The sequence below is a fragment of the Crotalus tigris genome, unplaced genomic scaffold (assembly GCF_016545835.1).
Source record: "Crotalus tigris isolate CLP2741 ecotype Arizona unplaced genomic scaffold, ASM1654583v1 scf7180000017549.6302385, whole genome shotgun sequence".
NCBI lineage: Eukaryota > Metazoa > Chordata > Lepidosauria > Squamata > Viperidae > Crotalus > Crotalus tigris.
In genome coordinates this window covers 570,074-594,403 of record NW_024096467.1, presented here as the reverse complement: position 1 = coordinate 594,403, position 24,330 = coordinate 570,074, and the positions used below count along the sequence as shown (strand labels likewise).

General features: G+C 40.1%; 1 protein-coding gene across 3 annotated transcripts in view; it reads right to left on the bottom strand.

Moving 5' to 3' along the window:
* Window positions 1-23,706, bottom strand: part of MAPK11 (mitogen-activated protein kinase 11) — a 42,280-nt gene extending 18,574 nt beyond the window's left edge. Inside the window, exons 1-3 of one of the 3 annotated variants that reach the window (XM_039338598.1) lie at window positions 23,494-23,706; window positions 6,434-6,563; window positions 4,488-4,546 (exon numbers count right to left, since the gene is read on the bottom strand). In XM_039338598.1, coding sequence (XP_039194532.1) covers window positions 4,488-4,546; window positions 6,434-6,563; window positions 23,494-23,606 — 302 coding nt within the window. In that variant the 5' untranslated portion in view covers window positions 23,607-23,706. Of the gene's footprint in view, window positions 1-4,487; window positions 4,547-6,433; window positions 6,564-7,534; window positions 7,558-23,197; window positions 23,350-23,493 lie in introns of those variants that run through there. The other 2 variants (XM_039338608.1, XM_039338619.1) reach the window with 2 other exon arrangements.
* Between the last annotated feature and the right edge of the window lie 624 nt (window positions 23,707-24,330).

Here is a 24,330-nt window from a genome sequence, read left to right as displayed (position 1 = left end):
TTTTGGCGGGCTCAGCAGGGCAGAGACAGCCTGGACAATTCCTATTGGCTTTTGAAAGCCAATAGAATTAGACTCTATTCAAGAGAGTCTATTCTATTGGCTTTCAAAAGCCAATAGAATAAAAGGGAGTAGCACAGCTAAGGAAAAGGGGGAAAAAATGGCAGCCTGCGTTGTTTGGCGACCCCGTGAAATGGTCGTTCGACCCCAAATGGGGTCCCGACCCACAGGTTGAGAACCACTGGGTTAGAAGGACATTTCTGGCTCTGGTACACAGATTTTGGTGGAGGTTTAAGCCAATAGTATACAAGAGAAGGACAAAAGCAAGGAGGGATAGTGTAACCTCCCTCACCCTCTAAGAAACTGCTTCAGAGAGGAAAGGTTATCTCAAAGCAAAGGTTATCTAGGACTCCAATTCTTCTCTAACCTAGTATTTAAAATAGTCATCAGAAATGATGGGAATTAGATTCCAGAAATACATATCTGGATAGCCATAAATTTCTCACTGCTCATACAGGGTAATATTGGAAAATAAATGTTAGGTCATCTAAGACAAGGGTCCCCAACACCCAGGCCACAGACCAGTACTGATCCATGGCCTATTAGAAATTGGGCCACACAGCTGGAGATGAGCAGCAGTCGAGGGAGCAGAATCAAATACCTCCCCCCCCCCGGTCTGTGGAAAAATTGTCCTCCATGAAACCCTGGTGCCAAAAAGTTTGTGGACTGCTGATCTAGGAGAATAAAATGTCAAGATATTATTTATTTATTAATCCAGGTAAGGGATCACTAATCAATACTTTGGCTATATAAATTACCAGGCAATGGATTCCCAATTACTCTTTCAAGACACATCCCACCTTGGCTCAGAAAAGAAAACTATTATAATATATACTACTGGAAGTAATTTACTGCTTGTGTTAAGTATGTCCCATCAATGGAAGATTCAGCTCTGAGACACAATTGAAGAGATGATTGATATTTCCATGGAGTTTCTCAATTCATACCTAAGGGTCTTCCACAAATGACAACTGCATGGATCCAACTTCATCATCACACAAGTGAGTTAGGACAAATTCTCCTCAAGCTGCCAACTGTATGTTCTACCAGCTCAGCTACAGCACCGCTTAAACTATACAATTTACACTTTGCAGTTTGTACTGCTGTAAGTTTACAAGTCTAGGATATAAATATTTTCTCATTCATAGGAATTCTTGCCTTCCTCTATTCAACATTGAAGCTTACTAGTAGAGTTCAACAAGGAAACTCTTACAGGCAAGCCTCACCTTCTAGTCAATTTCACAATTCCTGTACTATGAAATAAATAAATAAATAAATAAAGCTGCCTTTTGCAATTGACTGATGGTGAATTTGTCAATGCCAATGGTGTTCAAGTGGTGCTCCAGTTGTTTTTGGATTACACCCAAGGCATCTATTACTATTGGTACTACCCTTGCTTGCTTTTGCCATGAGTCATTCAATTTCTATTTGTATGTCTTTATATTTTGTTATCTTCTCCCGTTATTTCTCTTCTATTCTGCTGACTCCAGGTACTGTCACGTCCACTATCCAGACATTTTTGTCTTTCTTATCGATAATTGTTAAGTCCAGGATGTTATGTGGCAGGTCCCTGTCTGTTTGAATTCTAAAGTCTCAAAGCAAGTTAACTTTTCTAAGACTTTCTCTATTTTATAATCCCACCAGTTCTTACTTGCAAGCAAATGATATTTCTTGCAAGTCTTCCAATGCACCATTGCTGCTACTTTGTCATGCCATTGCTTGTAGTCAGCCTGTGCAATCTTCTTGCAGCAGCTTACCAGATGGTCCACCAGATGGTTTCTTCAGCTTCTTTGCAGAGATGACACTTACTGTCTATTGTTTTCGTTTCAGTTCTGACTTTGTATGCATTTGTCCTTAAGGCTTGGTCTTGTGCTGCCAGAATTAATCCCTCGGTCTCTTTCTTCTTATTATCTGCTTTCACTGCTAATTTGTTTAATGTACTGGCCATATAGTGCTTTGTCTTCCCATGCCTCCATTCTTTTTTCTTCATTTGGTCATTTTTGTAGGCCAGTTTGGTCTTTCCAATAGTCAGTAAGCCTTTCTGATATACTAACTCCAGTGCATCTTCCTTATTGTCCTTCAGATATTCTTCAAAAGCCATTTTTTCTTCTTCAACCATCTGATGTACTTGCAGCATTCCACGCCCACCTATTTGCCTTGGTAGATAAAGTCTGTCAATGTCATTGCATGGATGAAGGGCATGATTCATTGTCATTATTTTTCTGGTCTTCCTATCCATTGCTTTTAGTCCTGCTTGAGTCCAAGCCACTATTCCAGCTGCGTATCTAATGACTGGAATTGCCCAGGTGTTGATTGCCGTGGTGATATTTCTTCCATTGAGGAACTAAAAGCAATCGATAGGAAGACCAGAAAAATAATGACAATGAATGAATGAATTATTATTATTGTTGTTGTTATTTAAAGATAAAAATTGGCATTCCAAGGCCAGCATGAATGAAGTCAATTGCAGAGCCAGTTTCAAAATGCTTGACAGCAAGGGTGTCAAGCCCAATTGCATCGCAGACTATATCATGATGTATCTGGATGTTCTTCACCCATGGGAAGCTGGGGTGTGCATGGCCTGTGCGCACAGTCTGCATGTTTGACATGCCTGCTTTGCAGGGATTGAGGAATGCAAACAATACTACACAAACATACCTAAAGTAACCTATTTTCATTTTAGTTTACTACAGCATTGTAACATTTCTCAGAAGGGTAAACAGGTTGTTTTTCTGGGGCAAAAACAATACATACTGAATCCTGTAGCATGCTAAAAGCTATTCAATTTATCAAAAGGTTATGTGATAATAAAGTGTTTAGTTACTAAGATGCTCTAAGTCAGAGGTCCCCAACCTTTTTGGCACCAGGGACCAATTTCATGGAAGACAATTTTTCCATGAAAAGGGGGGGGGGAGGTTTCAGTGCATTACATTCATTGTAAATTTAATAAAGAAAGAAAGAGAGAAAGAACTTTATTTCTATTATTGTATTAGACCAGACCAGTGACTTTCTGCTTCTAAGAAAGTGGAAAGGAAAAGAGACAATCTTAAACTCAGTCTTCCAGCAAAAACAAATCAAAGACCCAGCATGCTGAGGAAGTGCTGACGAAGAGAGAGAGGGGGGGTGGGTGGGAGAGGGAGAGAATCAACTCGGCACTGTGCAAGCGCCCAGCAGTCTTGGAAAAGGTGCAAATGAGAGAGGGATTCCCTTGGAGACACAGTGTTTAAGAGGAAATGTAGCTTCTCCCGCATTGCAAGTCGAGTAGGAGTGTGTTTGGTTTGCAAACTTGGAAAGCTGCATGAAGAAAGGAGGAACACACACACACACACACACACACACACACACACACACACACACACCCCAAATTAAACCTCGAAAAGAAGGCAGGATGTTGCCAAAACACAAGGCACCTAGACATCAAAATAAAGGCAAAAATCTCCAGTTGAAGTGCAACGGAGCCCAGCGATCTTAGAAAAGTTGCAGATGAGAGAGAGAGACAGAGAGAGACAGAGAATCCCTTGCAGAGATACAGTGCTTAAGATGAAAGGTAGCTTCTCACTGCCCCTATCTGCACCCTGAGAAAGACACCCTCACACACAGATACCTTGGGCGGGTCCCCCTCCAACGAGGCTTTGGGGGAGCTACTGGTTGCAAGCTGGGCTGGTGTGCATTTGTCTTGCAAACTTGGAGAGTTGCAGGAAGGGAGTGTGAGCCCAGCTGGGGTGCCAGGAGGGGAAGAGGAGGAAAGTGAGGGAGAAGAGAGGGAGGGAGAAGAAGCAGCAGGAGGGAGCAGGACCAGGAAGAGGAGGAGGAGGCAGAAGAAAAGATGGCACAAGCAGCAGGAGGGAGAGGAGGAAAGATGCGGAGCTTAGATGTTGCAAACCAGTTGCAAGCACAGCCATTGGAGGACCCTGCCACCCTCCCGCCCTGCCCAGACCCCTGCAGACTTGCCGCATTACTGGAGATAGAAGATGCGCTTTCATCGCATCTCCAGCTGCGCAGCCCAGTTCCTATGTGCCTGCGGCCCAGTACGGTCAGCGGACGGGGTTTGGTGACCCCTGCTCTAAGTGAGTTGTTTTCTTAAGCATCGTAATCCATTTAACATTTCTTTAAAAACATTTAAAATTACTACCCTTACAAAAGAAGATTAAACAAAAAGATGATTCATCTTATAACATCCTACTTCCAATAGTAAGCCAAAATCCCTTTTAAAAGGTTCTTCATATCCAAAAACTGTATTCCGATAGGTGTATTTCATCACAATTAAATATTATGAGATTTGACGGATGCAATAGAAAAAGTTAACCACATACTTCATTATATCACTGAAATTAATTCTACTTATAAACATTTAATTTTGGCTATCTAATGCCAATGCTATATATCCCAGTAACTTGCCAATTATCAATTTTATTTCAAACTTTACTTACACTTCGTTAAAATTTTCTATTGATGCTGCAGGTGTAAAAACATCTAGTAATCCTATAACCTGAAACAAAAAAAGAATTTTTATTCTACTTAATGAAATGAATAGGGAACTACAGGATTTTACACTTTGCATTTGAAGATTTCTAGACAAAGACAACTGAGACTAGAAACAGAGGTTTGGCATACTTTAGTCAACAATATCAGTTGTATACAACTGCTAAATTCTAATTGCTAGGAGCGCAATTGTACTTGCAGGTTAATTAGGACTGATTTTTTTCTTCTTTCATAGCTCAGATTTAGATTGTTCCCAACTCAGGAACAGGTTTTTAAGAAATATCTGCCTATTCATTACAATGCCTACATACCTCCTACCATGCTTCAAATAAGCCTCCATCTTTCATTTATCTTTTTAAAAAAGCATTTAACAATAGAGCAGTGGTTCTCAACCTTTTTAATGCCGCGACCACCAACCGATCGTAAATCGAAGACTACTCAACCGGTCGTAAGTCGAGGACTACTCAACTGGTGCAGCACCATTTGCAGAATGGGACTTTTGGCGGGCTCAGCAGGGCAGAGACAGCCTGGACAATTCCTATTGGCTTTTGAAAGCCAATAGAATTAGATTCTATTCAAGAGAGTCTATTCTATTGGCTTTCAAAGGCCAATAGAATAAAAAGGAGTAGCACAGCTAAGGAAAAGGGGGAAAAAAATGGCGGACTGCATTGTTTGGCGATCCCCGTGAAATGGTCGTTTGACCCCAAATGGGGTCCCGACCCACAGGTTGAGAACCACTGCAATAGAGTAAAACATGAAAATAAAGATTTATAGGGTAGGATAAAGATACTGATATTGTCACTTGTTTCTACATAACCAGCATTGTGAATACTTTCACTGTAAACATGTATACTCTTGGTTGATTTGGGGAAGAGTCATGCTAGGCACTCTGCTTCTACATCACAATCTATGCCCAAATTAACATTATTCTGATTTGTCACTCTAATTTGTAGTGTAACTATGATATGTATGCACCATCCTGGTTTTTCAAGATTGGATGGAGCAGGCAAATTTAATATGGTCTACCGAAAAAATAGGTGTGAAAGGACCAAAAGAAAGGAATATATGAGAACCACCCTTTTTGAAATGATCAGGGCTGTTATAACTAAACTAGGGTTTCCTGCCTGAGCAGAGGGTTGGACTAGAAGACCTCAAAGCTCTCTTCCAACTCTATTATTGTTATTGTTAACTAGTTCTGTACTCCATAATTATTGCAAAGCAAACTCAGCCCTTTTTTAAGCAAGACAAAACTTAATGAAATAAAACCTTTCAAGTGAATTCTTGTATATCAATTAGGCTATTTGATCTTACGTTATAAATGAACTAATTTTTTGTGTGGTACCATTTGAATGGCTAGCAGTTGATTCCAATCATGTAAAAAAAAAAGTTCTACATTGTTGAATGGTTTTTTTTTTTTTTTTTTTTTTTTTTGCATTTGTATCTCAAAATTCAGCCTTCATCAAAACACTGCATTTATTTTGCAGGAACAATTTTAAAAAATATCTTTAATGCTATGACTGTAAACTGCCCAAAATAATTAAAGCCACAGTCCTGGGGAAAAAAGATTGAAAACAAAATGCAGTACGTCCTTATTCTTCGGTACTCTTCATTTACCAATATTCCAGTCCTCTTAAAAGAAACACGAAAAGATTACTTGAACCAAACTGCTCAGACCTGCTAAAGCCTGCTTCTATTAGAACCACAAACCTGATCTTCACTTGAATATAAGGTTAGCTGAGGATACACAAGAATGTAACAAGCATTCAAGTGCTTCTGCTAAATTATCTTTCTATGTACGAATGTGGGATTTTCTGATTACCGCTTCAGTAAAACCGAACAAAAGACAAATTGCCATTTCTATTGGAGGTTTACATAACATGGTTTTTCCACTCACATTTTCATGTTTCATGTGCTTGAGTAATCTAAGCTCCCGGTAAGTCCTTCTAGCATGAATAAGGGACTGGAAAGGTCTTGAAAGCTTTTTGACTGCCACCTTCTGCCTTGTTTTGGTATCGTATGCTGAACTGAAATAAAATCAAAATATATTTTAAAATTCATCTCACCTTTTTCACTTTTTTTTCACATTTCAGACTGAAACCAGCAATTTATTTTAGTTCTATTTTCAAGCAGTTATGACTGTTCATTCGTTTTATGAAAAAAATGCAACTTTATTATAGAGTTTGACTTTATTTTGCACAGTTATCATTAAACATATAATTGTGCTACTTAACTAGCAATGAAGCTGCAATTCTACAATATGCCTTTCTATCAACCTGTCTCAAACACATAGAAAGGGAATTTCCCAGAATTCCTCTGGATTCCTTTCTACCTTCCAGTTCTACGGCACTGCAATTAATTTGAGTAAGATATTACATATTTTTATAAAGAGATCAGCAATTTCAGTTTAAAAGCAGATGTCATCAGAAACTGGTGATTGGGTACAGTGCATTTGGTCAAGGTGTCATGAAATAGCTTGTCTTGTTACCTCAATTTGCTTTGTTTCTTTTTCCTCCCTGAGAACAGGAAGCCAGTCATCTATTCTATATCAGTGGTGGCGAACCTATGGCACGGGTGCCAGAGGCGGCACTCGGAGCCCTCTCTGTGGGCCCACGTGCCGTTGCCCCAGCCTTGCCTCTCCCTGCGACCCCTCCTCAGCAGCAGCCCCCCTGAAGGAGAGTCGCCCCTGAGGATGGCCCACGCAGAACAGCACAGCCAAGGACATGACAGCCAGGCAGCGTAGACAAGACTCTGCCCTCATGTCCCATCCTGCACAGTTGATGTGGGCTGCCACCATGGAGCTGCTGGGCTGCCTGGGTGATCTGTGGCGGGCCCTGGAGATGGTGAGTGGCCCTGCAGGCAGGCAGGGTGGGGGCAGGGCAGGGGTGGAGCAGGGGTGGGGCACTCGGTCTCTAAAAGGTTCGCCATCACTGTTCTATATCCTCTGCAGTAAAGATAGAGACAAAGAACTCATTGAGGTTCTTTGCAATCTTCGTACCTCTTCAAACATCCATTTCAATTCTTTGTCCTCCAACAGCCAAGCTGTTCTGTTGCTCATTTTCTGTTTCAAATATATTTAAAGAAATTATTCTCGTATCCTTTAATAGTTTTTGCCATATGTTCTTCAAATATTATTTTTGTAGTCTTTATCATCATTTACATTTGCGGGGAAGGGTGTTGATCAGTGTTTGGGCTCCTTTTTTCCTTACAATTTTTCCTTTTCTGGAAGGATGATTTCTTAACTGTTATGGCTTCCCAGATACTACTAGGAAGCCATGTCGCCCTTTTCCTCCATTTGGTTGATTTGTTCTTCTTCTAATATGGTCTAGCAGAGAATTAGTTACTATGGTTTTAATTAACCTTCAGGCACTATGAAGTAATAGAGTCCTTTCACTTTTCTTTTTTGGTGTGTTTTTTTCACGAGTTCTCTCATTTCTGAAATGTTTCTCTTGCTACATCATCAGTGAAAGTGTTGGATCTTACTAGCAGTTTTTCATTTGTAGTTGCTATGTGTAAGAGCATTAGAGTCACTGTTTCCAACTGGTTCTACAGCAGCTGCATCTCATAGTAGATCATGGATACCACTTAGAATTAAGTGTAGAGTTGCTTCTCCTCTAATTGATTTCAAGACTATTCTAAGGCACAATTAATCACTTACAATTGTTTAACAGTCTGGTTTCTTTGTCATGATCCATGCATGAATGCACCCAATCTATGCACAGATAACTGACATCTCCCATTGTTACAATAACTTCTCCTCTGCATGCATTCCTAATTTCTTGCATTCTCTCAGGATCAGCTGTAATATTTTATCATAGGAATCTGATCTTCCAATGCTATCTTAAGCAACCTCTCTCCCATCTCATCTTTTCTTGTGCTGTATTCAGGACAAATCTGTATTCAGGAATGACTGTCTCTCACTATTTTGCTGGGTTTTGTGTTCTTGTTCACAATCATTATTACTGCTACTGCTATTATTGTTGTTGTTATTATTATTATTACATTTTGATATGGACACCAACTCCATCACTGACAAAATTGCTGGCTAGCACCCATTGGATTTCTCTTACAGATCAATTTAAAAATTGCCCTTTCATGTTTTTGATTTTAGAGCCAGCATTCTGATTCCATCACAGTTCAAGGGGAACCCAGCTCTCTTCTGCAGGTTCAACTTCTACCAAAATATTTCCCAATGTCTTGTGAATCTAAATCTCTCTATAGCGTTTCTTAAAGTGTAATCTTAGCAGTTCTATACTACGATCTGCTACTTATCTATCTAGATCAGTGGTTCTCAACCTTTTTAATGCCGCGACCCCAACCGGTTGTAAGTCGAGGACTACCCAATCGGTTGTAAGTCGAGGACTACCCAACCGGTTGTAAGTCGAGGACTTTCCCTGCCCGGGAGCGCCGCGCATGCATGGTGCTGCCCCCTGCGCCAGCCGAGGCGTAGCTGTCAAGCGGCAGAGATGGTGCAGGTCGACCACCGGCTAGGCCACTGGCTGGGCCACCCAGCCCAAAGGAGGTAAGGCACCCGCCGGGCCCCACATGCGCCAGCAACCCTCCCTGCACCCATCGGCCTCCCACCTCCCACCCCTGGCCCTCTTTTACTTACATTTTTAGTAGTTGCTCAGCAGGGAGGGGTGGAAACTTCCAGACAGCTCGCCTTCGCTGCAGACAACTTGCAGCACCGTTTGCAGAATGGGACTTTTTGGCGGGCTCAGCAGGGCAGAGACAGCCTGGACAATTCCTATTGGCTTTTGAAAGCCAATAGAATTAGACTCTATTCAAGAGAGCCTATTCTATTGGCTTTCAAAAGCCAATAGAATAAAAGAGAGTAGCACAGCTAAGGAAAAGGGGAAAAAATGGCAGACTGCGTTGTTTGGCGACCCCTGTGAAATGGTTGTTTGACCCCAAATGGGGTCCCGACCCACAGGTTGAGAACCACTGATCTAGATAGATTGATATATATTTATTTCTGTCAATGATTAGACAAAAAGAAATGTATAAAAATTAAAATAAAGTTTTATTTTTCTGTTCTCAGGAAAGGAATAGACCAAAGCGCTATCTCTTTCCCAGGACTATCTAAAATTGATCGAGATAGCACAGGATATCAGCAAACTTTGTAACAGGTAGGCAAATCAGCATAATACCTATCCATCTGTCATAAACGCTCATCATCTTTATGTATCTTGCCCCCATGGAAAACTTATATACACATCCGGAAGGCACAATGTGGAAAAAACAAGATAAAACAGATTAGCTCTAGGATGGCAAAAGAATATGACAAGGCTGTATGTTCTTCCTTATTTATTCAACTTACATCCTGAATATATATTAAGGCAGTGGTTCTCAACCTGTGGGTTGGGACCCCATTTGGGGTCGAACGACCATTTCACAGGGGTCGCCAAACAATGCAGTCCTCCATTTTCCCCCCTTTTCCTTAGCTGTGCTACTCCCTTTTATTCTATTGGCTTTTGAAAGCAAATAGAATAGACTTTCTTGAATAGAGTCTAATTCTATTGGCTTTCAAAAGCCAATAGGAATTGTCCAGGCTGTCTCTGCCCTGCTGAGCCCGCCAAAAGTCCCATTCTGCAAACGGTGCTGCACCAGTTGAGTAGTCCTCGACTTACGACCGGTTGAGTAGTCCTCGACTTACGACTGGTTGGCGGTTGCGGCATTAAAAAGGTTGAGAACCACTGTATTAAGGGAAGATGGACTAGAGGAAGATGAGCATGGTTTTAACAATGAAAGAAAAAAATATCAATAGTTTGCACTATGCTGATAACACTATCCTGATAGCAAAAACCCAACAGATCTGCAAGCTCTAGTAATAAAAATTAAGGAACACGGTGAAAAAAATGGGATTCAAATTTAATATAAAGATAACCAAGAATACCATGGCAGCTAAGAAAACAAATAAATGGACCATTGAACAAATCAAGCCTGAGTTCTCAGGGCACAAATGACTGGCTCAGACATCCTACTTCAGACATGACATTTGGCTCCCTGAAAAAAGTTCTAATTTTGGGAATGGTGGGAAGAAAGAAAAGAAGCTGATGACCAGCAGGAAAGTTGATAAACTCAGTTACAATGCACTGTTAGAAGACCTGAAAGATCAGATTAGGTTAGGGAATCGTTGCCGTAGAGAAACTATATGTAGTCACTGGGAGCCAAAGTGACTTGGTGGCACATAATCACTCATTCATAGTTGTAGAAGGCAATCATAAACTTAACACCTTATGCAGAAAGGGACAATCACTTGAATGTAGCCAGTGAATCCAGTTCAGAATCAAAGAAATCTTAATTCATATAGGGGCAACAGCAAGTCTTTATAAATGTTCCCTGAGTTGATCTTGCAGGAACAAAATAACTAATGAAAAAAAAAACTGAACTCTTCCCAGGTTTTCCTGTTCAGATTGTATTTTCACAGAGTGGTCCTGAATATCTGAATTAAAGCTAAAACATTTCTGATATAAGAACCTTAGTTACGCTTTTGGGGCAGGGGAAACTATCCCAAGTGTTGTCATTATTTTTTAACATTTGACACATAATAAATTTTGTGTTTTTTATAATAACTACCCAAAGATTATCCTCAAGTGATACCTCTTTCCCATCTACCTTGACAAATACCCAGAGAATCAGTCTCCTTAATTTGGCTTCCTATCTTCCATGTCTCCAAGGTAAGGTTGTCCTGGGAGCATCAACATCTGAATTCTGGGCCCCTGGTGAACAGATTGGAGCCTCTATTCATTAGAGAGTCTGCCACCCTGTCTAGATATATCAAATGCTAATTATGCCTGCCAAATATTGATATGCTTTAATGTAATCCTCTAATGTACATCATTAATTAAAATCTACCAATTTACAATGCTGCAAAAGATTGCTCCAGGCGCCACTGGCAGTAAACAAGCTTTCACTATAAATGCACAAAGCTTTGATCATTTAAGTTAACCTTGGGTGACTCAATCTTTCTTCATTGCAAACAGTAACTGGCGCTGTCATCACCCAATGCAATCCAAAAGCAAAACAATCAAGACTACGAATACTGGTCCTGTGCATGTTCTCTCCAACTAAGTGACCTGTCATGCTCAGAACTCTACATATGTTATATCAAATGTTACCAGGGCTTTTTTTCTCATAGAACGCCCAGAACAGAGTTCTGGCACCATTTTGGGATGGAACCTTGTAGGGTAGGCAAGGCGGGTTGTATGACGTGTGTGAGTTTCGGCACCCCACCCCTTTTTTTTTTTTTAGAAAGAAAGCACTGAATGTTACGTATCTTGGCAGAGACTGGTATTTCACAATCTGAAATTTAAAATTCTTTTTCTAAAATATATGTTGGTATCCCACCTAGTAAAGTGTTTCTGTTAGACATTGAGATTTAATGAAGCATTGCATTGAGTAATTTATCCTGCTGCAGGAATCCAGGAATTCTATGCTGGAAAGTATAGAGCAGTGGTTCTCAACCTGTGGGTCGGGACCCCATTTGGGGTCGAACGACCATTTCACGGGGGTCGCCAAACAACGCAGTCCGCCATTTTTTCCACCTTTTCCTTAGCTGTGCTACTCCCTTTTATTTTATTGGCTTTTGAAAGCCAATAGAATAGACTCTCTTGAATAGAGTCTAATTCTATTGGCTTTCAAAAGCCAATAGGAATTGTCCAGGCTGTCTCTGCCCTGCTGAGCCCGCCAAAAGTCCCATTCTGCAAACGGTGCTGCACCAGTTGAGTAGTCCTTGACTTAGGACCGATTTAGTAGTCCTCGACTTACGACCGGTTGGGGGATCGCATCATTAAAAAGGTTGAGAACCACTGGTATAGAGGATTGCATGCAGGTGAGTGTGCTGCCAAAAAAAAAAAAGAAAGAAATAGGTAGTTCCTTTGTATCAGCCTGCTCAATTTCCCAGTAGATGCAAAGTAATAACCTTTCTTAACAAACAGGATAGAAACACAGTGAGCTGATGGATCTTTCCATATTTCTTTTAGGTGAGGTAGAACACACATGCACATGTATGCACACACACACACACAGAGAGAGAGAGAGAGAGACAGAGACAGACAGACAGAGAGAGAGAGAGAGAAAGAGAGAGAGAAGCTAGCTTGATATAAAAAGGGAAGCAGAAAGCATTTCAAATCCAAAGGTTGGCGCTCAAGAGGAATAGTTCCAACCATCCTGAAAGTCTTTGAAAAAGTCATTTTGATTCTTCATTACAAAACCCCTGGAAATCTCTCCCACTGTCTTACTCCAGATTTTGTAAGGCTAGGTGTTTCCTGGTCAAATCCTTTTTGAGTTCAATTAGAAGAGCAGGGACTAAAGTTAGTGTAGATAACTCTCAAAGAATTAGGTCAGTAACAAGTTTTAAGAAAACTTTACAGGCTTTTTCTGAATTGTTTTTCTTGTTTATTTAGCTATGGTTTAACATTGCTATCTTGAATTTTTATAACATTCCAAAGTATATCCCATAAAGAAATGTAACAAAATTCTGGTTAGTTTATTGTTATATGGAAAGTCTTAGTCATATTTTTGTATTGGCAACAATCCCTTCCCAAATTTGATTTTCAGAAGGACCAAAAGCATGTGAGAGAAAGAAAAATGAAGAAAGAAAAGAATCTGAAGCAACTGAATGGAACTAGTTAAAAGTGTTTTATTTGCTGACGTTGTTTGAATGAAAGTCTTTTTGCATAGTTCTTCATTCCAAACACTATTTTCTGATTTTCTCCTCCCAAACCCTCTTCCTCTTTTTATGTCTCTGAGGGATTGTAAAACATTTTGCTGCTTCCAATGTGAATTATGTTTCTGAGCATAATAAAACTTGTGCCCAGCTCTGGGGTTGAAACCAAAGAATGAGGCCTTCCTATGGAAAGTCTTATCAGACATCATATAGCTTGATCATGGCAAGCTGGAAAACTCAAAGTTTCACTAAATTCTGTGGAGTTCATCTCCTAAACACAGAGCTACTTTTAATAAAGATTTAACGATAAAAAGCCTGGTGAAAACTTAAAGTCTATTTCTCTGTATTGCAAACTGTCCTGTTTCTTCCCATATGCATAATCATAGTTTGATTCCTTGGTTTAATAGGGCTTAGGGTGTTAACATGCCTCTAGACACAGATCTTCTCCTATTATTTTGCTCTTGCCCTAGTGTAAGAGCAAAACAAGCCAAGATTGGGAATATCACCATAGCTTCTTCTGAAAGATTCCTCTTTTCTTGGAAAATAAATTGTAGCTTCACCCATTCTCCATGTGGCATACTCAGTTGTGCAGAACAAAAGAGATAAAAGATTAGCAAAGTCTGCCCAATCCAGGAGGATCTCAGGAATATTCTTCAATCCATGGCCCAGCATCTAGAACAGGAGTGTCAAATTCGCAACATCACGTGATATGTTGCGATGTATCGCAACTTTTCTCCCATTACCGGCAATGGGATGGGCGTGGTTTCAGCATGATGCATCCAGCCTGCGGGCCGGCAGTTTGACACCCCTGATCTATAGAATACAATGTCATAGAAGGCAGCTACAAAGAAGTAACAGATTTGTTCAACTGCAATTTGTAAAAATGTATTGTAATGCTATGATTCATCAATTCAAAGCAAAAAAAAAAAACCCCTTAGAATTATTTTCATGGCTTGACAGTTGTTACTTTTAGACAATTCTTTGTTTCACAGAAACTTGCAACATCTAAAAACGGTTTTTAGTTTACAAGGAGCTCTTGCAAGAAAAGCTTTGATTGCTAACAAGAAAGAAAGTAAATGTTTATGCATCGCAAAAACTCTGTAAAATGGAAATGGAGAATTTGCTGACATGAAGGACAGATAACAAACACATTCTTTGTACTGAAACTCAAGCTAAAATATGTTACTCAATTTCTATGCTGGAATTCACAAATATGTTTCTATACCTAAGAAATACAAAGCTTCGATGTCACATTAGTATACATATTTGTCTGATATGGATTGTGAGGAAGTGATATTTTCCTGTAATACCAATGTAGCATACTAGCTATGTTCAAAGATAAATGTGAAAATATAAGTTTAAAAAATGTTTTCATGTTATGTTGCTGTATGTGGGAAATCTGTGGGGAATTAAATAATTTTTTTTGTTTTACATAAATTAGTTCAGAATGTGAAAATCAGAAATAGATTGTCAACTGAGACCAGCAATATTCCATCTTTGGTTCTGAATGTTGTCATTCCTCCTTGGACCGCACAAATTCATAACAAATCCTTGGATAACAACTCCTATTCAAAATAATGTTAGCAGCTAATGACTAAATAGGGCACTACACAGCTCATCTTGTGTACCTATTGAAACCATTACTGAATTAGCAAGCCTACTCATGTCACTCATGCCTCGGTCATCTCTCAATTGGATTACTGCAATCCACTATACAGGAAACTGCTACTAAAGACCATCAAGAAGGTACAGCTGGTTCAGATACAAGCAGTTAGGGGTGCCCATTATCGCAAGAATGTACTGGCTGTTTGTTGGCTTTCAAGTGCAATTCAAGATGCCAGTTATAACTTTAAATCCCTCCATGGCTCAGAATCTGGGTACCTTCAAGACCACCTTCAACCAAAGGTTTCTGCCTACCCATTAAATTTAGGAGGGAGAACACTTTTTAAATCCCATTTCTGAAGGAGCGATATATTTAGGGGCCACAAGAAGGCCGTCTGCATTGCCTCTCCTCTCCTCTACCACAAAGAGGGGATCAAACTATTCTCCAAAGCACCAGAGGGCAGGACAAGAAACAATGGTTGGAAACTGACCAAAGACAGAAGCAACTTGGAGTTAAGAAGAAACTTCCTAACAGTGAGGACAATTAACCAGTGGAACAGCTTGCCTTCAGAAATAGTTGGCGCTCCATCACTGGAAGTTTTTAAGAAGAGATTGGACAGTCACTTGTCTGAAATGGTATAGGTTCTCCTGCTTGAGCAGGGGGCTGAACTAGAAGACCCCCAAGGTTCTATTCTATTCTATTCTATTCTATTCTATTCTATTCTATTCTATTCTATTCTATTCTATTCTATTCTATTCTATTCTATTCTAATTTTATTCTACTCTACTGTACTTTACTCTACTCTTTGGAACAAACTCCATCCAAAGTTAGACAATCTCCAATCCTGGAATCATTTAGAGAAGCTGCTAAGATCTGGCTGTGTCAGAAAGCCTTTGAGATTGTTATAATGAAAGATTCCCACCGCGCAATATGTGATTGTTTTGTTATGAACAGTGATATTCCTCACTGGGTTAGAGGAAAAGATTTTTATAATACTATTATTTATTTTCCTTTCTCACTATTATGAAGTTTTCACAGAGGATTATGTGCAACAAACAAAGCAAAGGATAATCAATGATCTTTTATGCTCAGTTATTAGTCCCTTCTAAGGTAGTTAACACATGCACAGCACAACACACTATCCCCCATTTGAAAACCTGACAACAAAGTCTGGAGATGAGTTAATACTTCCTATTTAACTGTAGAATCCCTAATTAAAAAAAGGATTCTATCGGAGTTTGAAGTGTATCCAAAAACACAACCAAGAGTCAGTCCCTAATCATATTTGAACCACATATAAGCCATAAACCTGTTACATTAATTAGCGACATGATATTAACCTCAAACACTACATACGTGCTGTTCAGAAATTGCATGAACGTGTATTAAAAATTATTATAGCTGGGAACAAATTATTATTGATGGGAGGTATTTTTTTGTTGATGAATGAATTTTATCACTCAAAGAAATTGCCTGAGCTATCAGAACCTTTAACCCAAAATTAAATGTCAGAGAAGTGAGGGACTAAGAAGTGATGGACTGCCAATGATAGAGAGTATGTTTTTGTCATCTTTCAGGGGACTGAGAGCTATGTAAGTTATCATTTATTTAATGACTGTTCAAAGTTACCGCACTGAAAAATATGACTTCCAATCAGTCCTTGCAATTGTTAGTGTCATGGGATTGTGATCTAGGCGCTTGGCAAGAACTCCTTGCAGTGTTGTGTTAACACTTGAGCTCCATTTCCCAGCTGGCTTCTGATGAGCAAAGTCAATAAAGAAGCCTGAATGGAAGTTTGCAAGTTGCAGTCCTGTGATGTCTCACTTAACAACCCTTAGCAAAAAAAGGTCATAAAATTGGGTGTTTTCATACGATGCCTCATTTAATGACCCTACCATTTAACAATATATCTTCAGGACCCAAATGTAGCTGTAAGGCAGTGTTTCCCAAACTTGACAATTTTAAGCCATGAGGACTTCAACTCCCAGAATTCCACAGCCAGCAACGCTGGCTGTGGAATTCTGGGAGTTGAAGTCCACATGCCTTAAAATTGTCAAGTTTGGGAAACACTGCTGTAAGGGAAGGACTATCTTTATAAATCTTCCTGTGTCCTTACAGAAAGCACGAGGAGAGAGAAGCCCGCACTTCATGTCTAAAGAAAGATATGAATCCAGTTCCTAACCCAGTATTTTTGGTCTAAGACCCTGAATCTCTCTTCTTCATTTTGGTTTCTCCATATTTGCAGGCGTTATCTGGATTGCAGCCACTAATACTGATTTTAAATGGATATGTTTGGATTTTTAGGATCACTACACAAATCCATATAATTTACTATATATAAGAGTTTCAAATTCACTTCAAAAACAGCCAAGCCTGGTGAGTTGGTTATGGTGCTGGACTAGGAGCAAGGAGATGTAGATTCTAGTCCTCTCTTAGGTATGGAAATTGGCCTTGAGCTAGTCATTCCTTTTCAGTCTAAATGAGTATCAACTGATAAACATGCCAACTCCCCTCATCATGCATTGATTAATTTCACTACAAAAACCATGTTCTGCAAAAATAAATGGACCCTGTAAGAGTGCAGGATATCTTAGATGCTAAGAAAGATGATAACATTTCATCTCAACTGATGTGTATTGGCCATAAAATGGCAGAATGGGCCATGAATTAGCAATATGAAAACTAGAAGGGAGAGTGCAAACTAGCAACCTTTCAAAGCAAGAATTGCACCAAGAACAAAAAAGTCAAGTGAAAATGAAATTTACACAGAGAAATACATGATTCTGATAATAGCAAGGTAGGAATCTCTAATTAGCTTCATCAAATAGCAATCCTTTTATGTGCAACAAAGAATCAAACACATTTTAAACCGATGTAAGTAGAAAGTCTGCATAAAAGTGAGCTGCGTAGTTCAAAAGAATTTTCTTACAGCATGAGGAGTCTCCTAAGGAAGAATGGAAAAAACCTTGTAACAACCCAAATTATGGACAATAGAATGGTTCAATTAAGAGATCATAATTAAGATAATCTATTGTTGCAAAGAAGGCTTCAGTTTTGTAAAAGCTTATAGTTTATGGGTTCTGCATTTTATTTCAAATGTGTACAGGTAGTCCTTGACTTACAACTACAACTGAGTGTAAAATTTATGTTGCTAAGTGAATTTAAGTGAATTTTGCCCCATTTTACAACTTTCCTTGCCACAGTTGTTAAGTGAATCGTTGCAGTTAAGTTAATAACACGGTTAGTAAGTGAATTTGGCTTCCTCGTTGACTTTGCTTGCCAGGTCATAAAAGATGATCACATGACCTTGGGACACTGCAACTGTCATAAAACTGGGTCACTTGCCAAGTGTCCGAATTTTGATCACATGACTGTGGGGAATGCTGCAACGGTCAAAAGTGTGAAAAATGATCATAAGTCAATTTTTCAGTGCCATTGCAAGTTTGAATGGTCACTAAATGAACTGTTGTAATTCGAGGACTACTGTATTATTTCAAGTGACAGTTTTGCCTATTTTTGTGTGAGTTGTCTCTCTTATAAATTACTTTTGCCAGGATCCGCATGTTGTACAAACATTATAAAGTTAACAACATGAGATAAGCAAACTAACCTAAAGTAGCCAATATGGAATAGAAAACACTAATTCTTCTTGCCATGTTTACTGGTAGAATCTAAAGCAATTATCGGAATAATTCTCCATATTGATAAACTGCTATGCTAGCTTCTCAGAAATTAAACTGTGCAATGACTCTGCAAAATCACTGGCAAAAGTGAAAAGGAAGGGAAAAAAATCAATGTTTGGACAGTCTACCTGCAAATACACTTTGTTTTCTTATGATCATATAGCATTTCTTCTAACACTGTCTAAAGTGATTTTTAAAAAGTACCCAAAGCTGCAGATCACTCAATAGCATAGGAGGCGCTTAAGAAATTTGGGATCACAGTGAGATCATTTTCTAAGTGGTTGACATATAAACGTGCCTCAATAACAACTGTTTTGTAGGATTCAAAGGTTTAGTTCTTCACAGGGTGGTATCAATGCTTTTTCCAGTGAGCTAGTCTCAGATAAGGCGAATAACTGAGTTAAATCTAAATATAGATAAGAGTATCAAGACAAAGAGAAAATATCCTTTTTCTCTAGTCCATATCAGACTGCATTTAAACTATCACGTCCAGTTCTGGATATCCCACTTTGAGAAAGACATGGACAAACGGGAGCATGTCCAGAAAACAGCATCCAAGATGATAAAAGAGGCTCTAGTGCAGGCATGTCAAACTCACGACGTCACATGACGTTGCGCGATGTATCGGAGCTTTTTCTCCATTGCCGGCAATGGGGTGGACGCGGTTTTGCGATGACGCATCTAGCCCATGGGCCGGCAGTTTGACACTCCTGCTCTTGTGTGTTCAGTCTGGGGAACAGAAAATTTCACATTCATCTTTAAGGATGATATATCTCCCCCACACTTTGCGATCCTCATCCTGAACATGTTCTTGTATCCTTCCGAGTTGCTCACTTCTAACCTAGATTAAAGTTCAATATTTAGGTCTTATTTGCACAATTTTAAAAAATGCCCAAGCCTGCTTTGGAATGAATTTTATGGATTATTTAATTTGCCAAGGCCCAAAGAGAGAATTTTCTGACATAAAGTACAGTGGCTTTATGATTCATATTCATAGTAAGAATATACCTTTTTATTTCTTTATCTTCTGATACCCGATTACATATCCTACCTCTTAGGGAGATGAGTTTGGTGGGGACTCCAAGCAGGGCCTTTTGTATAGTCACACTTACTAATGGACTTTTATCTTGGATAGTTCAGGATGTTTCTCTCTCTCCAGATGCCTTGAAACAACCAGTAAAGTTCTGTGTAGATGTATCAATTATTTCACTATTATATGGTTACATTTCTCAGAAAGAAATTTCACACCTCCATTGATAAATCAATTAAGGCACAAACTGATCATTGCTAAAGGTCTGTTTTTTGCCTGAAAGGCAGAAAATGCAGTTGCCATCTGAATGAATAATGGGGTTTACCACTACATACTACCAGACAGCCTGACCTTTCAGCTTACATCATCTTCCTATTCAAGTAATCAAATTATTTATTTACTTGAAACTCCCTGAAAATCATTGATTTCATTCATTAGAGCAGTGATTCTCAAGCTTTCTAATGCAGTGACCCCATAATACAGTTCCCCATGTTGTGGTGACCCCCAAGTGGGTGTGGCCACCAATAAGAGGGAGTAGGACAGCTAGGGAAAAGGGAAAAAAAATGGTGGACAGCATGGTTTGGCGACCCCCGTGAAATGGTCATTCGACCCCAAAAGGGGTCCCGACCCACAGGTTAAGAACCACTGCATTAGAGGCATATCCTCCCTTCCCTCCAAGAGTCCATGGTAGCACAAAGACCATTCTCTCCTCCAATCTTCCTCATAATCATAACCATTCAAGGAAGTCTGATCTGAAAAGTAATGGTTGGTCCAAAGTTTTCCAGTGAGCTTCGATAACTATAGGTGGATTTGAACTTGCCTTTCTCAGGTCTAGTCCAACTCCTTAACTTTAACACCATACTGACTTTAGGTGATTGGCCATGTTGCATACTGGTACTAGAACACAGTATAGAGGAAGCATTTACAACGTACTATTTAACACACAATAGATCCCATTAACCCCCAAGTGAAAAAGTGCGCCTGACTGAATGAGTAAAAGATTTCCTTGCACTCATCTCAGTTCTTGGGGACCACACAGATATATCCTAGCAGGTTTCTTGGAAAGAATGTAGAAGTTTGGTATTGCCTTTTCAGCAAATATATCAACATAGTGACTTGAATAATCCCATCAACAGTTATATCAAAATCAACACTTGGCAGTTATGGAACACATTTCAAGTCCTCAGTAATGTTCACCAAACCTTAATAAAAGTAAAAGAGAGCTAAATATCTCTATCGATACTCAGTCATCCAGCTCATGGTTATCCCGAAGGTGCTTTTCCAAAAGGCAACTGGACTTTGTTTTTCCTTGAAGACATTTTGCGTCTCATTCTTGGATGAAAAGAGAAATGTCTTCAAGGAAAAACAAAGTCCAGTTCCCTTTTGGAAAAGTACTTTGGGTAAAACAGAGCTACTAATCTCTTATAGACTGACCTGTCCAGTCCATGTTTCCAAAATGGCCAGCCAAATTCTCTGGGAATTTCTAAAGCGACACATGAATATACCTATCCCTGGCCATTTTATGTCCACAGGACTTGGTAACTTGCCTTTGAACATGAAAGATCCATGTCATTGTTTTAGTGATAAATTTTAGTGTTTATCATTGTTTTAGGGATAAATTTTACAACAATGTTCTATTTGTCTTCTAAAACTAACTTAAGTCATACCAATCAATACATCCTGTGACAATATTTGTAATAAAAATCTTGTGAACTAATGATCTGTCTTGACACTGATGCTGCCCAATTTCTATGAGACAAAATTCTGCCTAAGTCAGGACATTTATCATATTTATAAATCTCTATATAAACTATACATATCATACATAATGATCTTTTACCATATATCCACTAAAGATAACTCTTCTGGATAATTACAGAATCTCATTAGGGTATATCTAAAAGTACTTTTTTCTCTTTGGCCTCCAGTATCTCTCTCTTTTTGTACTTTACTGCACTGAATCATATTTGCTGTTCTGCTAGTCATATACACCCAACTTAAAGAGATTAAATGTCTACAGTTTTTGGCCAGCTGCTTTAAACTTCACTTTAGAATTATATGGTGACATTCAGAAACTTGGCTACCTTACTGCTCAGGACAACTACAAACAGATTGTAATAAGTTAAATAGCATCAGCTCTAATATAAATTCCTTTCACATTGAAAACTTATCCTATTTACTCCCAAATTCCTTACTTCTGACTGTACAAAATAAAACAAACAAAGCTAATGTTATGTCTTTTTCTTACATCATATGTATATTCTTTCTTTTTTCCATCAGCCACCCCAAATGACATGCTTAGGTTTATTTTCCCTCAACTGATTTCTCATTTAGAGATTTGTTTAAACATGGTTTTTTTTAGCCTGAGGCCTAATTACACAAACACTAACAACATAAACCTTGATGCATAATTTTTAATTACTTGAATAACAGTTAACCCAAAGGAACTCCACATGATTCATAGCAATCATGTGATATATAAAGGGGAAAGATAACAATTGTTTGAAATATGACCCTTTTCTAGAGAAATGGGGCTGCTCAATTCTCTGTAGAGTGCATTTCAGTAAGGCTGGTGCATCCCTCCAAAATATTGCTAACAGGTTCTAAAACAGCTCTTCAGATTTGATCTTAATAGCTGTAGGAAGAAAAGCATCACCCTGTTAAAGTCCCATTCCCGTTGCAGTACAGTGCAGAAAGAGGGAAGGTCTTTAAAAATAGCCTGGGGAAACCTCTTTCAGTAGCTGGCATGGTCTGGGGTTACCCTTAGCAACCTGGGAAGAATTCCAGGCTGAATTGCATTGTGAAAGCCCTGTCTCTGCTCCAAAGCCCAGTGGGGGCAGGGAAGACAGGAATCTGAACACAAACCCACTGGGCTGCACAATTCAGAGCAACAAGAAAGACAAAACAAAGCCTATTACACTGCACACCTTTTGCACACCACCCATATACATATAGGCTCTGCCTACACCTGCTTCAAACAAAAGATGATCAACTCTGAAGTCTGCCAGAAAAAGGTCCCTATACTTTTTTAAAAGCCCTGCTCCATCTGCCTCATTACTTGCAATTCTTTTTCAAAATCATTTTCGAGTGGCTCTTTTGATTTCCCCCAAATAATTATTTATATACACAAAGTAAGGTCGGGTTGTATGCATTCCTCCCCCCCCTCCAAATATTTCTCTCCCCTTTTGGCCTATTGCTTCCTGCAAATCATCAACGACAGAATAAACACTTACTGTTAAATCAAATACTATACTCCACCAAGCAAATCAGTCTATCCAGGCGTCCTTCTTCACACGTTCTCTAGGCCTGTAATTCTCTCCTTCTCTCCACCCCAATTCCCCTCCTGCCTTAACTGTAACCCACCTGCCCGTTTGTCCACACCAGTGAACCATACAACTAACCGAAGGGCTTGGGGTCGCAAACGAAATGAAGCCCCCCCTCCCCCAAAACACCCAGACACGGAATCTCTCCCTTGCGCGCACGCACGCACGCACGCACGCACACACACACACACAAACACACAGCCCAGACAAAATCAAAACTCAATCTTGGCCTATTGTGTGAACTTAAGCACCAGGTTCTAAGTGACCTCTTTCCGCCGGGAGTACACAAATCGGCCCTGCTACATGCCGGTGGCGACGGCCTCCCCCAGCCCCACTCTCATTATTTCATACCGGCAACCGGGGTTTCTTCAGATGCCACCAGAGCCTTGCAGGGTTGTGGGTGTTCCCATTGTGCGCCTCCTCGATCTCCACACACGCCCAGCACAAGACAGGCCGTGTGTGTTTGTATGTGTGTTTCTAGCGAGTTAAGCTGTTCCGCATTGTTAGTTCCTAAATGGCGGGGGTGGGGGGGGATTACTCTAAGCCTTCACTTGGGGATCCTCCTTCCCCCCCCCCTCCGCCCCGGATAGAGATGCCTGAAAGCGCATCCCGGCACCTGCCCGCTGCCTTCCCCCTCCAGCACCTACCACACGGAGCCGTAAGCCCCCGAGCCCACGGGGGTCAAGTGCTGATAGCGCTGGGGAACCTCCCACACTGTTTTATTCAAATCCTGCTTATAGAAGCCGCCTCGCTCAGACATCTTCCGGAGCCGGCGACAGCAGCAGCAACGGCGACTGAGTTGCAGCTGGAAGTGGAAGAGCAAAACTGAGCCGACGGGGAGGAGACCGGGGGAGGAGGGGGGGGGAGGAGGCCAACAGACGGCGCTGAGGAGATGGAGAGGGAGGAGGGAGAGAAAGGTGATGAATGGAGAGGCTGAGCAGAGTAAGGAGAAGATAAATCGATCTGGAATCGATTGCAGGGAGATAGGTTTCCCTTTCCGATCTGAATCCGGGCCACTGGTCGAGCAGCCTCTCCGACTAGCCTTAGTCGTTAAAGAAAAACGTTTGCTCCATGCAATGCTACTTTGCTTCCCCCGAGTTGGCTCTTCCTTCCACGTGTTTCCGACTCCAGTTCCACCGTTCTCTTCCCAGCACATCCAAGATTTGGAGATAATGTGAATGACACATCAAATCAAACGGAAGATCCTACGCAAATCTCAAGGTAGACAGAGGACGATGTCACAAGAAGAGGAATAGGTTTGCACAGGCTCGCCAAACTAGTTTTCCCTATGTTCAGTTCCCTGGGAAGAGGGCTTAAAATTAATTCATTATGAAAAGAAAGAAATCCAAGAGGGAGTCTTTGGGTTTTTTATATATATCTCAGTACATTAAAAGTCACTTGGATGCTACAATGATGGCCATCCTAAATGCTACTGTAAAATATGAAGATGAGATGTAATATTCAAGGAGGCACGAGAGATTGGC